The sequence below is a fragment of the Papio anubis genome, chromosome 11 (assembly GCF_008728515.1).
Source record: "Papio anubis isolate 15944 chromosome 11, Panubis1.0, whole genome shotgun sequence".
Classification (NCBI taxonomy): Eukaryota; Metazoa; Chordata; class Mammalia; order Primates; family Cercopithecidae; genus Papio; species Papio anubis.
The window spans coordinates 69652430-69666186 of NC_044986.1; the positions used below are offsets into that span (position 1 = coordinate 69652430).

The following is a 13757-nucleotide window of genomic DNA, read 5'->3' on the forward strand; positions in this document are numbered from 1 at the left end:
GATGCTGTATGATATACGATTGTGTGGTATTTTATTTTGTTGTTGTTTGTTAATCATAGAGCCAAAGCTGGTAAGTTTTAGACCTGTTTCAGTGACTTTGAGAAAATAATGAAATGAAAAAATAATTATAACTAATCTTAATGCAAAGAGTAAAGGAGAGAGAGATATACTTGTGGTATCTATAATTAGTCTAAGGTTAATGTTTGTTCTTAAGTCAATCCAGAAGTGAAACATCACTGCTTCATATCCTGTATCAATTTAAGAAATACTTTGTTGTTGTTGTTGAGTCAGAGTCTCCCTTTGTCACACAGGCAGTGGCACCATCTCAGTTCACTACAACCTCCGCCTCCCAGGTTCAAGCGATTTTCCTGCCTCAGCCTCCCAAGTAGCTGGGATTACAGGCACGTGCCACCAGGCCCAGCTAATTTTTGTAATTTTAGTAGAGACAGTTACAACATGTTGGCCAGGCTGCTCTCAAACTCCTGACCTCAAATGATCCACCTCCCTAGGCCTCCCAGAATGCTGGGATTACAGGCGTGAGCTACCAAGCCTGGCCAATTTAAGGAATACTTTTAATGGAACTACTGTGGCAGATTGGTTGCATTAATAAATCCAATTCTTCTCCACTTTCTGTATTCATGTCTGTGTAGTAAAAAATAAACCTTGCCCCAACAGGTATATAAAAAGATGCTCAACATCATTATCATCAGAGAAATGCACATCAAAACTACAAGATATCAGTTCACCCCAGTTAAAATAGCTTTTATCCAAAAGACAGTCAATAATGAATGCTGGTGAAGATACGGAGAAAGAATTCTCATACACCATTGGTAGGAATGTAAATTAGTATAGCTGGATCACTTGAGCCTGGGAGGTTGAGGCCGCAGTGAGCCGTGATTGCGCCATTGCACTCCAGCCTGGGCGACACAGCGAGACCCTGTCTTTTTTTTTTTTTTCTGAGACAGAGTCTCACTCTGTTGCCCAGGCTGGAGTGCAGTGCAGTGGCACGATATCGGCTCACTGATACCTCTGCTTCCCGGGTCCCGGTTCAAGCAATTCTCCTTCCTCAGCCTCCCGAGTAGCTGGGGTTACAGGCACGCGCCACTATACCCAGCTAATTTTTGTATTTTTAGTAGTGATGGGGTTTCTCCATATTGACCAGGATGGTCTTGAACTCCTGACCTCGTGATTCCACCTGCCTTGACTTCCCAAAGTGCTGGGATTACAGGCGTTAGCCACTGCGCCCGGCCAAGATCCTGTCTTAAAAAAAAAAATCCCATAAAAACCAAAATCCTGTTTCCATTAGCAGTTACTCCTCATTATCTTTGAACACTACCTCGTCCCCATCCCTAGGCACTTTTTATCTCATAGATTTGCCTATTCTGAATATTTCACGTAAGTGCAATCACAACCCTAGGTATATTTCATATAAATTGCCCCCATTCCTAGCCGATCACTAATGTGCTTTCTGTCTCTATATATTTGCCTATTATGAACATTTCATATGATTACAATATGTACTCTTTTGTGACTGGATTATTTCACTTAGCATAATGTTTTCAAGCTTTATCCATATTGTAGTATATATAATTCCTCTTTGTTGCCAGAAAAATGTCATTGTATGGTTGGATATGCCACCTTTTGCTTCTCCATTTATCAGTTGATAGTTATTTGGGTTGTTTGTACTTTTTTTGGTTATGGTGAATAATGCTGTCACCAAAATTAATTTACAAGTTTGTGTGGACGTTTGTTTTCAATTCTCTTGGGAATATAAACCCAGCAGTTAAATTGCTGGGTCATTTGGTAACTCTATATTTAACTTTACGAGGAACCACCAAACTGTTTTCAAAAGCAACAGCACCATTTACAGTCTTACCATCTGTGTATGAGGATTCCAATTCCACCACATCCTCACCACTTCTTGTCATTATCTGCATTTTGATTGTAGCTATCCATTGGGTATAAAATGATATCTCATTATGATTTGATTTGCATTTCCCATGCAAATCTTTTCATGTGCTTATGGGTCATTTTTTATCTTCCTTGAAGATATATCTATTCAGATCCTTTGCTCATTTTTAAATTTGGTTGTTTATCCTTTTATTACTGTGTTGTTTAAGTGTTCTTTAGATATTCTAGATACAAGTCTCTTATCAGATACATGTCTTGCAATAATTTTTTCCCAATTCTATGAGTTGTCTTCTATATTCTTCATGGTATTGTTTGTAGCACAAAAGTTCCTAAAATTTTGATAATGTCTTATTTTTCCCTTTGTTGCTTGTGCAAAAGAAGCCAAATGAGGTTTTAATAGAAATTGCATTGAATCTGTAGATCAATTAGGGGAATATGCCATTTTAACCAAATTAGGCCTTCCTATGTATGAACATGGGATTTTTTCCATCATTCCAATATTTTCCAATATTTATATTCAATTTTCCTACATCACACCCAGACAGAGATACAATCCTGATCTAGAGTATGGTGGTCAAAAGCATAGATTATTTCTTAAGACAGATTTAGGTTAATATACCATCCCTTCTACTGATTAGCTGTGTAAATATGGACAAATTACTTATCTTTTTTATTTTTTTTTTAGATGGAGTTTCGCTCTTTTACCCAGGCTGCAGTCTAGTGGTACAATCTTGGCTCACTGCAACCTCCGCCTCCTGGGTTCAAGTGATTCTCCTGTCTCAGCCTCGCGAGTAGCTGGGACTACAAGAGCATGCCACCACACTCAGCTCATTTTTGTATTTTTAGTAGAGATGGGGTTTCACCATATAGGCCAGGCTGGTCTCAAACTCCTGACCTTGTGATCTACCTGCCTTGGCCTCCCAAAGTGCTGGGATTACAGGCATGAGCTACTGCGCCTGGCCTACTTAATTTTTCTAAGCCGTATTTTCTCATCTGTAATGTGCAATTTTTTTTTACTTTTTTATTTTTTTAGACAGGGTCTCTCTGTCACCAAGCTGGATGGAGTGCAGCGGCATGATCTCGGCTCACTCCTGGGCTCAAGCAATCTTCCTATCTCAGCCTCCTAGGTAGCTGTGACCACAGGCTTGTGCCACCATGCCCGGCTAATTTTTGTATTTTTTGTAGAGATGGTGTTTTGTCATGTTGCTCAGGCTGGTTTCTTGAACTCCTGAACTCAAGCAATCTTCCCACCTCAGACCCCAAAGTGCTGAGATTACAGGCGTGTGCCACCACACGCAGCCTAAAGTACAAATTTTAATGCGGATTTCATAGGATGTGAGGATTAATGACAAATGTGGGACACTTAGCATAGTGCCTGGAACACAGCAAATGCTCAGTCTGAGCTATTTTTATTATTATAGCACTTAACAATTACTACAAAAAATAGTTATTTTGACTTTTAAAATTATTAGAGCCCCAATTTCCCCTTAAGTGTGTTTCTCCATCTCCTTAGAATCCATTGACTTTATATCTTGTTTCCCTACAATCTTCTGTGTCTTCTTTAAGGATAATGAACCAATCTGATTTATTTATTAATTAATTTATTTTTTTGAGACAACGTCTCATTGTGTCACCCAGGCTGGAGTGCAGTGGCGCAATCTCAGCTCACTGCAACCTCTGTCTCTTGGGTTCAAGCGATTCTTGTGCCTTAGCCTCCCAGGTAGCTGGGACTACAGGTATGCGACACCACACCTGGCTTAATTTTTGTATTTTTAGTAGGGTTTCTCCATGTTGGCCAGGCTGGTCTAAAACTCCTGACCTCAAATGATGTGCCCGCCTCAGCCTCCCAAAGTGCTGGGATTACAGCCATAAGCCACCGTGCCCGGCCTAATCCGATCTCATCTTTGATCACCATGCTCTTTCCTAACCTTTCCTAAAACGTGCAAGGCACACTCCCACCCCAGCGCCTTTGCATATGCTCATTTTGCTCTGTCTACAAATTTCTTTCCATAGATATAAACTTGGTTTATTTATCACCTTCTTCAGGGTCTTTGTTTAAATATTATCTTAACAGTGAGGCTGACCATCCTATATAAAATAGCAAAATAATCCCTCTACTTACCTTGCTTTATTTTTCTTCATAAGCTTTATAGCCATATGACACATTGTATATTTACTTGTTTGTTTCCCCTTCTAGAATGTAAGTTACACAAGGACAGAGATTTTCATGTTTTGTTCCCTGCTGTATCCTACCTCGATATCTCTATATCTCTCTAACAGTCCTAGGCACATTGGGTACTCATTAAGCACATGTTGAATGAGTGGACTTCTTCTCTTGGCTAGGTACGGTGGCTCACACCTGTAATCCCAGCACTTTGGGAGGCCGAGGCGAGTGGATCACTTGAGGCCAGAAGTTTGAAACACCCTGGCCAACATGGCAAAACTCTGGCTCTACTGAAAATACAAAAATTAGCCGGGCATGGTGGCATGCACCTATAATCCCAGCTACTCGGGAGGCTGAGGCAGGAGAATCACTTGAATCCTGGAGGAGGAGGTCTCAGTAAGCCAACATTGCACCACTTCTCTCCAGCCTGAGCAACAGAGTGACTCTGTCTCAAAAAAAACAGTGTTTTCTCTCATAGACAAGTAACCTTAGTAGTAAAATGAGAAGAGAGCAGCACCCAAGTAGTTCTGCTGAGAGGTGAAGCCAGCTGGACTTCCTGGGTCGAGTGGGGACTTGGAGAACTTTTCTGTCTAGCTAGAGGATTGTAAACGCACCAATCAGCACTTGTGTCTAACTAAAGGATTGTAAATGCGCCAATCAGCACTGTGTCTAGCTAAAAGATTGTAAATGCACCAATCAGCACTCTGTAAAAACGCACCAATTAGCACTCTGTGTCTAGCTAAAGGATTGTAAATGCACAAATCAGCACTCTGTAAAATGGACCAATCAGTACTCTGTAAAATGGACCAGTCAGCAGGATGTGGGCAGGGACAAATAAGGGAATAATAGCTGCACGCCAGACAGTAGTGGCAACCTGCTCAGGTCCCCTTCCATGCTGTGGAAACTTTGTTCTGTTGCTCTTCACAATAAATCTTGCTGCTGCTCACTCTTTGGGTCCGTGCCACGTTTAAGAGCTGTAACACTCACCACAAAGCTCTGCAGCTTCATTCTTGAAGTCAGCGAGACCAAGATCCCACCAATTCCGGACACACTGCTAGGAGACTGCTTCCAGTCAAATGGAATGCTCTTCCTCTGATCAAGAAATGAATCCTACCATAAATTCAAACATATCTATACATACCTATACAGAGTCCCATCCTTTTAAATTGGAAGAACTTTGTGAAATTTTAGAGCTAGTTCTAAAGTGTGCAGAGAGAGAACTAGAGATATACTAAGGTTGAAAGGTATTTGATTCCCACCCCTACTTCATCCTCTCTCCAGCCTCATAATATATGCCTTCTGTGTACGAGGGTGGACTTAATGACTTTATCTTTTTTAAATTAAAAAACGGATCTAATACTAGTTTACTTTCTCCAAGGATACAGTAGTTCTCTTGGTAATAAGATCTTAGATGTTCATGCTTTTGACAATCATGGTTAACTTGCAGTTGGAGAACACGGCGGCATGCCTGGTAACTGAACTACAAGTCCCAGAGTGCATCTCTACGAGGATTCTGCGAAGTGTGGCAGAAGCTGCAATGGTCCCTCTGGGGAACGGAAGCCGTTGAACGTGAACATTTGGTTTCCTCCTTTGTGCTGATTCCTGAGGAATAGGAAGGTGCCCCGAAAAGAATTCAGAGTGAGTATAGTGAAACAGAAACCTGCTCAGCTTCTAAGTGCAGGAAGGACTTCACAGGGAGGCATGATCAGAACTTGAAAAAAGGTCGCGGTCACAGCATTTTAACATTTTAGCTTAATCTCTTCCTTTTTGCAAAAACCACGGATATAACCATAGTTTTGCCTCATAAGTGTGGAGCTACCTCAGTAACCACAGCTAATCATTTTCTGATACTTTTTTGGAGAGTCATTTAAAAATGCAACTTGCTAACTTCTCACATTGTGCCTTAATTTTTATTTTTTTTTTAAAGGGAGGAAAAAATATTCTTTAGAAAGCAAACTATAAAGCAGGTCAGTGAGACCTTCAAAGTTGTTTCCCCGTGGTTCCTCAGTTCTCCATATTTCCCCATCCCACGGAGGTCCACAGTCGTGGAGAAATGGACTCTAAAAAGAGCTCTTTTTTTTTTGAGGCGGAGTCTCACTCTGTCGCCTAGACTGGAGTGCAGTGAGGCGATCTCCGCTCTCTGCAAGCTCCGCTTCCCGGGTTCACGCCATTCTCCTGCCTCAGCCTCCCGATTAGCGGGGACTACAGGCGCCCGCCACCATGCCCCGGCTAATTTTTTTGTGTTTTTAACGGAGACGGGGTTTCATCGTGTTAGCCAGGATGGTTTCGATCCCCTGACTTCGTGATCCGCCCGCCTCGGCCTCTCAAAAGTGCTGGGATTACAGGCGTGAGCCACCAAGCCCGGGCTAAAAGAGCTCTCTTAAATACTAGGGAACCTGGCCTCTTCTCGGTGGAAGTAACCACTAGATTCAAGATGAGCTTTTTTGTCACGCTCTAGTGCTTAATTAATCTTTCTTCTGGAAAGATGAACAGGATAAGAAACATGTGTGAATCATTTGTTATGGGGAGTTCAGAGAAACTATTAATGTTAAAGCACCTTGCCTCATCATTTAGTAGTTGGGTAAGACCGCTATTACCTTTCATCTCTATCAAACATTGTACTTTTAACAACATAAATAGCTCTGTGACCATCAGCTCATGAATCAGCAGGCCATGATAATCTACAACTGGCTAAGCTTAATTTAGTAGCAGAAACTAGGCAAAACATCTGGCAACAGTTCCCAGGGTCCAAGAAACTCACCAAATGAATTCCCTTTGGCTCATGGAATATGGTGAGGTGTTTTGGGGTAACAGTGGCATGGAGGTAGCCCCATTAACCAGTTAGTCTCAGGAACTACTATTTTATTAGGCTTTTCTTTTGTCTTAAAAGGAGTAAGTACACATGGCTTTTTTTTTTTTTTTTTTTTTTTTTAGTACAGAAAAATGAATAAAGCAAAAATTACCGGCACCTTTTTCAATCTTTATCGTCATCCCATTCCCCTAAATTAGTCACTCTTAACAGTTTGGTATGTATACTTCTAGTCATTTGAAAAATATAAATAAGGCCAGGGGTGGTGGCTCATGCCTGTAATCCCAGCACTTTGGGAGGCCGAGGCAGGCAGATCACCGGAGGTCAGGAGTTCGAGACCAGCCTGACCAACATGGAGAAACCCCGTCTCTACTAAAAAATTACAAAATTAGCTGGGCGTGGTGGCGCATGCATGTAATCCCAGCTACGTGGGAGGCTGAGGCAGGAGAATCGCTTGAACCCGGGAGGTGGAGGTTGCGGTGAGTCGAGATTGTGCCATTGCACTCCAGCCTGGGCAACAAGAGCAAAACTCGGTCTCAAAAAAAAAAAAAAAAAAAGAAAGAAAAGAAAGAAAAATATAATTAAATACATATAATTTATGTATATTGGTATGTCTGTGTCCTTTTCTTTATAAATTAATTAGGTCATGTTAACCAACTGTTCTTGTTTTTTCTCCAGCTTTATTAAGGTATAATTGACCAAAAAATGTATATATTTAGAGTTTACAATGTGATATTTTGATACAGGTATGCATTGTGAAATGATTAAATCTAGCAAATTAATATATCCATCACCTCACATAGTTTGTGTTGAGAACATTTAATATCTACTTTCTTAGTAATTTCCAAGTATACAATACATTATGAACTATAGTTACCACACCAGCACAATAGATATCCAGAATTTATTCATCCTCACTGAAACTTTGTACACTTTGACTAGTATCTCCTCCAAGTCCTCCTTGCTTTTTTTGTTTACTTAATAATATATTCTAAGTATCTCTCCCTGTTACTATATATATTTTTTCACTGTTATATTATTTTCTATTTGTTCTTTTTCTTTTTCTTTTCTTTTTTTTTTTTTTGAGACGATGTTTTGCTCTTGTCGTCCAGGCTGGAGTGCAATGGTGTGATCTCGACTCACTGCAACCTCTGCCTTCTAGGTTCAAGCAATTCTCCTGCCTCAGCCTCCCGAGTAGCTGGGATTACAGGCATGTGCCATCACGCCCAGCTAATTTTGTATTTTTAGTAGAGACAGAGTTTCTCCATGTTGGTCAGGCTGGTCTTGAACTCCTGACGTCAGGTGATCTGCCCGCCTCGGCCTCCCAAAGTGCTGGAATTACAGGCGTGAGGGACCGCACCCAGCCCTTCTATTTATTCTTAAGTCACGTATTAATCCATTTTATCATAATTTTCAGTTAACATTCGTGTACATATCCTTTCCTTCCTAGGGTAAATTTCCTAAACATGGAATTGCTGAGGAAAAAGGCTTATGATTTGACACTTTAATAGATATTTCCAAATCAACCTGTAAAAATATCATACGAGTTTACATTCTGAGTGGTGTATGAGCCAGAAATAATGACTTTAAATACATTTTTTCTAGTATATCACACTAGTTTTGGGGTTATTAAAGTAGGAATAATACTTTTAACAACCTCCTAGAGTGCTTTGCAACCCACATATTGCATACTGCCTTCTGTGAAAGCTGGCTATCTGTTTTCTCTCTCCTGCTAGAGTTCCTTGAGGGCAGGGATTTCCATCCTTTATATTTTTGTGTTCTTTAAGGGACCCTGAATAAAGTCAGTACTCAATAAATACTTTGTTGAATGTCATTTGCTAAATATATTTTACTCATGGCTAGGACATAGATTGTAGCCAAAACTGTCCAAGGATTCATCATCAGTGATTCACAATTATGCAACCAAGAAGCAGGACTAAATTTTAGATGTTCTTCAGTTATTTAGTGTCAAAGCTTGCTTTCCTCAGACACAGTGAAAAGGGTGGTTGGTTATTTAACTGTAATGAATTCTTGACTTTTTTTACTGCCAATGTGACAGGTACTTTTCATGGGGAATAAAATACTGATACACAATTTAAAGGGACCATCTCTGCCAGAATGGATTCTTTAGTTACAGTTTTTTTTTTCTTTCCCAATGAGCTACAGAAAAATAGAAAATATCTTGGATCCATGTGAATTTGCATAGCTGCCTTCTGAAAAAATGTCCTAATGCTGTGACTTTATATATTCTTATCTTTTTTTTTTTTTTTTTGAGACAGAGTCTTGCTCTGTCGCCCAGGCTGGAGGGCAGTGGTGCTATCCCAGCTCACTGCAACCTCCGCCTCCCAGGTTCAAGCAATTCTCCTGCCTTAGCCTCCTGAGTAGCTGGGATTAGCAGGCGCCACCACGCCCAGCTAATTTTTGTATTTTTAGTAGAGACGGGGGTTTCACCATGTTAGTCAGGCTGGTCTCAAACCCCTAACCTCGTGATCTACCCACCTTGGCCTCCTAAAGTGCTGGGATTACAGAAGTGAACCACTGTGCCCAGCCCTATATATTCTTGTCTACAGGATTCCTTCTACTTCATTCTTATTCTAGGTGGGTAGAACAGGTTTCAGTTTTCTAGATGATGAAAGAAGTACTGAAATGTTGAGATCCCATAGCTACTTAGGGGTAGAAATGCAATTTAGAAACAAGATCACCTGACTCCTATTGAGTTTGTCTTTCCTTAATATTACAAATTGATCCCATCCTGGCATAAAATATAACCCTCTTGGCAATTCATTACTTTAAATTTCATATTATGACTTTTTTTTAAAACTCCTGTTTTTTTTCCTAAGGACCTGACAATGTTCCTGTATTGTGGAATAGCTTGCAGGAGAAAATTCTTTTGGTGCTATAGGCTGCTGTCAACCTATGTTACTAAGACACGGTGAGTTTTAGCCAACCTGAGCTTTGATTATTCTGTATGGCCCATTAAATTATTGTGATATTATGATTTTACATATATAATTAGGTTTATGATTATATATACATTATATATTATGTTTGTGTGTGTGTATGTATGTATATATATGTGTATATATATATTCATCTGTGTTTTCTGGCTCATAATTCCTATGGCCCTTATTACAGTCTTTTGTTATAATGTGGGGCACTTTAGACCTCAGGGGCAGGCCTCAGGAAACAAAATCTCTTGTACCTTCTCCTGTCCTCCTTTTACCTGCCCATGGCAGGACTCTAATCTGATTGTGGGTCCAAAGACCCTAATTCCAGAGAGCGTTGTGCCCCATACTCTGGAGGAAGGAAGGCTGCACAGAGAGGCCAAGGAGAACCTGAACAGACAGACATTGCTGGGTTTCCGGTCAGTCTGTTAGTATGAAATCATAACCATTTTGTCCAATCACATTTCTACATGGTTGTCAATCATGCCTATGTAATGAAGCCTCCATAAAAACCCAAAAGGACAGGGTTCAGAGAGCCTCTGGATAGCTGAACACATGGAAGTTCCTGGAGGGTGGTGCACCCAGGGAGGCATGGAAGCTCCACACCCTCCCCCCACATACCTGGCCTAAATGCATCTCTTTATTTGTATCCTTTGTAATATCCTTTATAATAAACCAGTAAACATAAAAAAAGTATTTTTTAAGTTTTTTTAGAGATGGAGTTTCACTCTGTCAGGCTGAAGTGCAGTGGTACGATCTTGGCTCACTGCAGCCTTGATCTCCTGGGGTCAAGTGATCCTCCCACCTCAAACCCCAAGTAGCTGGGACTACAGGCACATGCCACCATGCCTGGCTAATTTTTGTATCTTTGTGTAGAGACAGAGTTTTGCCATGTTGTCCATGCTGGTCTGAACTCCTGAACTCTGGCAATCCACCTGCCTTGACCTCCCAAAGTGTTGGGATTACAGGCATGAGCCACCACACCTGGCCAAAAAATTTTAAACTAAATATCCAATGATATCTAAAATATCTCACACACTTGAATATAAGTTCTATTAAGATCAGACTTTGTCTTTCCACTGTGGTACCCCTACTTCATAAAACAGTGCCTGGCACATGGTAGGCACTAAAGTACTGTTGAATGAATGAACAGTAAGGGAGAAATTAAGTAAATTAAGGTACTATAATAGAATAATAAACATGTTAAAACTATATTGTTCTATACCTGTCACTTCAGATGAGAAAAACTGTATTGAATAATATTTCATGAAGTTTCCTGTAAATAAGGTAGATAACCCCACCCCCTCTCCCCAAGAACTAAACTTCAGTGAAAGGTAGAGTAGGAAATAAAAATCTACAATAGCACATGAAGATGATAAAGACTTTTTTGTCTCAGCCTGGAGAAATTAGAAATCTGTGAATTTGAAATCACTAGACTGCTTTCATACACTTTTGGGGGTTAAATTTATACTATCCGTGTGGTGTGGTCCTAGAACCCTTAACCTAAGAAATAATTTTTTTTTTTCTTTTTTTTCTTTTTGAGACAGGATCTTGCTCTGTCACACAGGCTGGAGTGCAGTGGTGTGATCATAGCTCACTGCTGCGTCAACCTCCCAGGCTGAATCAATTCTCCCACCAAGTAGCTAGGATCACATGCGTAGCTACTTGTGCACCACCATGCCTGGCATGCATATATATATATATATTTTTTTTTTTTTTTTTGAGGCGGTTGCTCTGTTGCCCAAGCTGGAGTGCAGTGGCGCGATCTCAGCTCACTGCAAGCTCCGTCTCCTGGGTTCACACCATTCTCCTGCCTCAGCCTCCCGAGTAGCTGGGACTACAGGTGCCCACCAGCACACCCGGCTAATTTTTTGTATTTTTAGTAGAGACAGGGTTTCACCGTGTTAGCCAGGATGGTCTCAATCTCCTGACCTCGTGATCTGCCTGCCTCGGCCTCCCAAAGTACTGGGATTACAGGCGTGAGCCACTGCGCCCGGCCAATATTTTTTTTATTGTTTGTAAGCTAGGGTCTTGCTATGTTGCCCAGGCTAGTCTTAAACTCCTGGGCTCAAGCAATCCTCCTGCCTCTACCTCCCAAAGTGCTGGGATTATAGGCATGAGCCACCATGCCCAGCCTAAGAAATGAATTTAAGTAGTAACCTTGGACTGAAAATACCCCTGGGGCACCATGTAAACACAAATATAAAACTCCTTAGGAAGTATATACTCACAACCAGTGATTCCTACATATAAAGCCCTACCAAGCATGAGTGCCCAGTCCAAAATTTAGAGGCATATAAAGGCTGGGTGCAGTGGCTCACACTTGTAATCCCAGCACTTTGGGAAGCCAAGGTGGGCAGATCACTTGAGGTCAGGAATTTGAGACCAGGTTGGCCAACATGGTGAAACCCTATCTCTACTAAAAATAGAAAAATTAGCCAGGTATGGTGGCGTGCACCTGTAGTTACAGCTACTCAGGAGGCTGAGGTGGGAGAGTCACTTGAACCTGGGAGGTGGAGGTTGCAATGAGCCGAGATCATGTCACTGCACTCCAGCCTGTGTGATAGAGTGTCTCGAAAAAAAAAAATTAGAAGCACATAAACATAAAATCCTACATGAACAAGGGTGAACAAACAACAAAATTGTGACACTTGTTTCAGATATTGTTGGATGTTTAGGTTGCTTGTACTCCTTTAACAAACTACAAGAATTTTTTTTTTTTCTTTTTTTGAGACGGAGTCTTGTTATGTTGCCAGGCTGGACTGCAGTGACGTGATCTTGGCTCACTGCAACCTCTGCCTCACCAGTTGAAGTGATTCTCCTGCCTCAACCTCCCGAGTAGCTGGGACTACAGATGCACGCCACCACACCCAGCTAATTTTTGTATTTTTAGTTGAGACAGGGTTTCACCATGTTGGCCAGGATGGTCTCTATCTCTTGACCTTGTGATCCACCCACCTTGGCCTCCCAAAGTGCTGGGATTACAGGAGTATGCCACAGCGCCCAGCCAAGAATAGTAACATGATTATTGAATAGAGTTTAAGTATGTTAAAGTGATTAAATAGGCCGGGCGCAGTGGCTCAAGCCTGTAATCCCAGCACTTTGGGAGGCCGAGACGGGCGGATCATGAGGTCAGGAGATCAAGACCATCCTGGCTAACACGGTGAAACCCCATCTCTACTAAAAAAAAAAAAAAAACAACAAAAAACTAGCCGGGCGAGGTGGCGGGTGCCTGTAGTCCCAGCTACTCAGGAGGCTGAGGCAGGAGAATGGCGTGAACCCGGGAGGCGGAGCTTGCAGTGAGCTGAGATCCGGCCACTGCACTCCAGCCTGGGCGACAGAGCAAGACTCTGTCTCCAAAAAAAAAAAAAAAGTGATTAAATAAATCTATTTAAGAATGAATAAAAATAATGAGGCCAGGCACGGTAGCTCACACCTGTAATCCCAGCACTTTGGAGGCCAAAATGGGTGGATCACCTGAGGTCAGGAGTTCGAGACCAGCCTGGCCAACATAGCAAAACCCCATCTCTACTAAAAATACCAAAATTAGCTAGGTGTGGTGGCGGACACCTGTAATCCCAGCTACTTGGGAGGCTGAGGCAAGGGAATCACTTGAACCCGGGAGGCAGAGTTTGCAGTGAGCCAAGATCACGCCACTGCACCCCAGCCTGGAAAACAAGAGCGAAATTCTGTCTCAAAACAAAAACAGAGAAAAGAATAAAAGTCTATCAATAAAGAATATGATGTGAAAATGTTTACATATGTTTAAGAAAAAAGGCTACAAATTAGTAGGTTTGATGGATTCTAAATATATATGTATTGATATATAATATTAATCACTTAAGAGAATTCCAAGGTGTAAACAGTGATTATCCCTGAGGGGTGGGATTTTGATGATTTCCTTTTAAAAAAATTGACAATTGTATAT

The 13757-nt window shown here is 41.3% G+C and overlaps 2 protein-coding genes across 6 annotated transcripts in view; one reads left to right on the forward strand and one right to left on the reverse strand.

Annotated features, from left to right (window-relative positions):
• Positions 1-5421: 5421 nt before the first annotated feature.
• Positions 5422-13757, reverse strand: part of ECD (ecdysoneless cell cycle regulator) — a 57450-nt gene continuing 49114 nt past the window's right edge. Inside the window, exon 15 of the mRNA XM_009214707.2 lies at positions 5422-5677. Coding sequence (XP_009212971.2) covers positions 5556-5677 — 122 coding nt within the window. The 3' untranslated portion in view covers positions 5422-5555. The remainder of the gene's footprint in view (positions 5678-13757) is intronic.
• The window catches only part of NUDT13 (nudix hydrolase 13), a 40816-nt gene continuing 32653 nt past the window's right edge, over positions 5595-13757 (forward strand). For 3 of the 5 annotated variants that reach the window (XR_651681.2, XM_017962944.3, XM_009214705.3), the window contains exons 1-2: positions 5603-5713; positions 9725-9816. Coding sequence is in view for 3 of the 5 variants with exons in the window: in XM_017962944.3 (XP_017818433.1) it covers positions 9734-9816 (83 nt within the window). In the remaining 2 variants the exon portion in view is untranslated. Of the gene's footprint in view, positions 5714-9352; positions 9817-13757 lie in introns of those variants that run through there. The other 2 variants (XM_009214706.2, XM_021943378.2) reach the window with 2 other exon arrangements.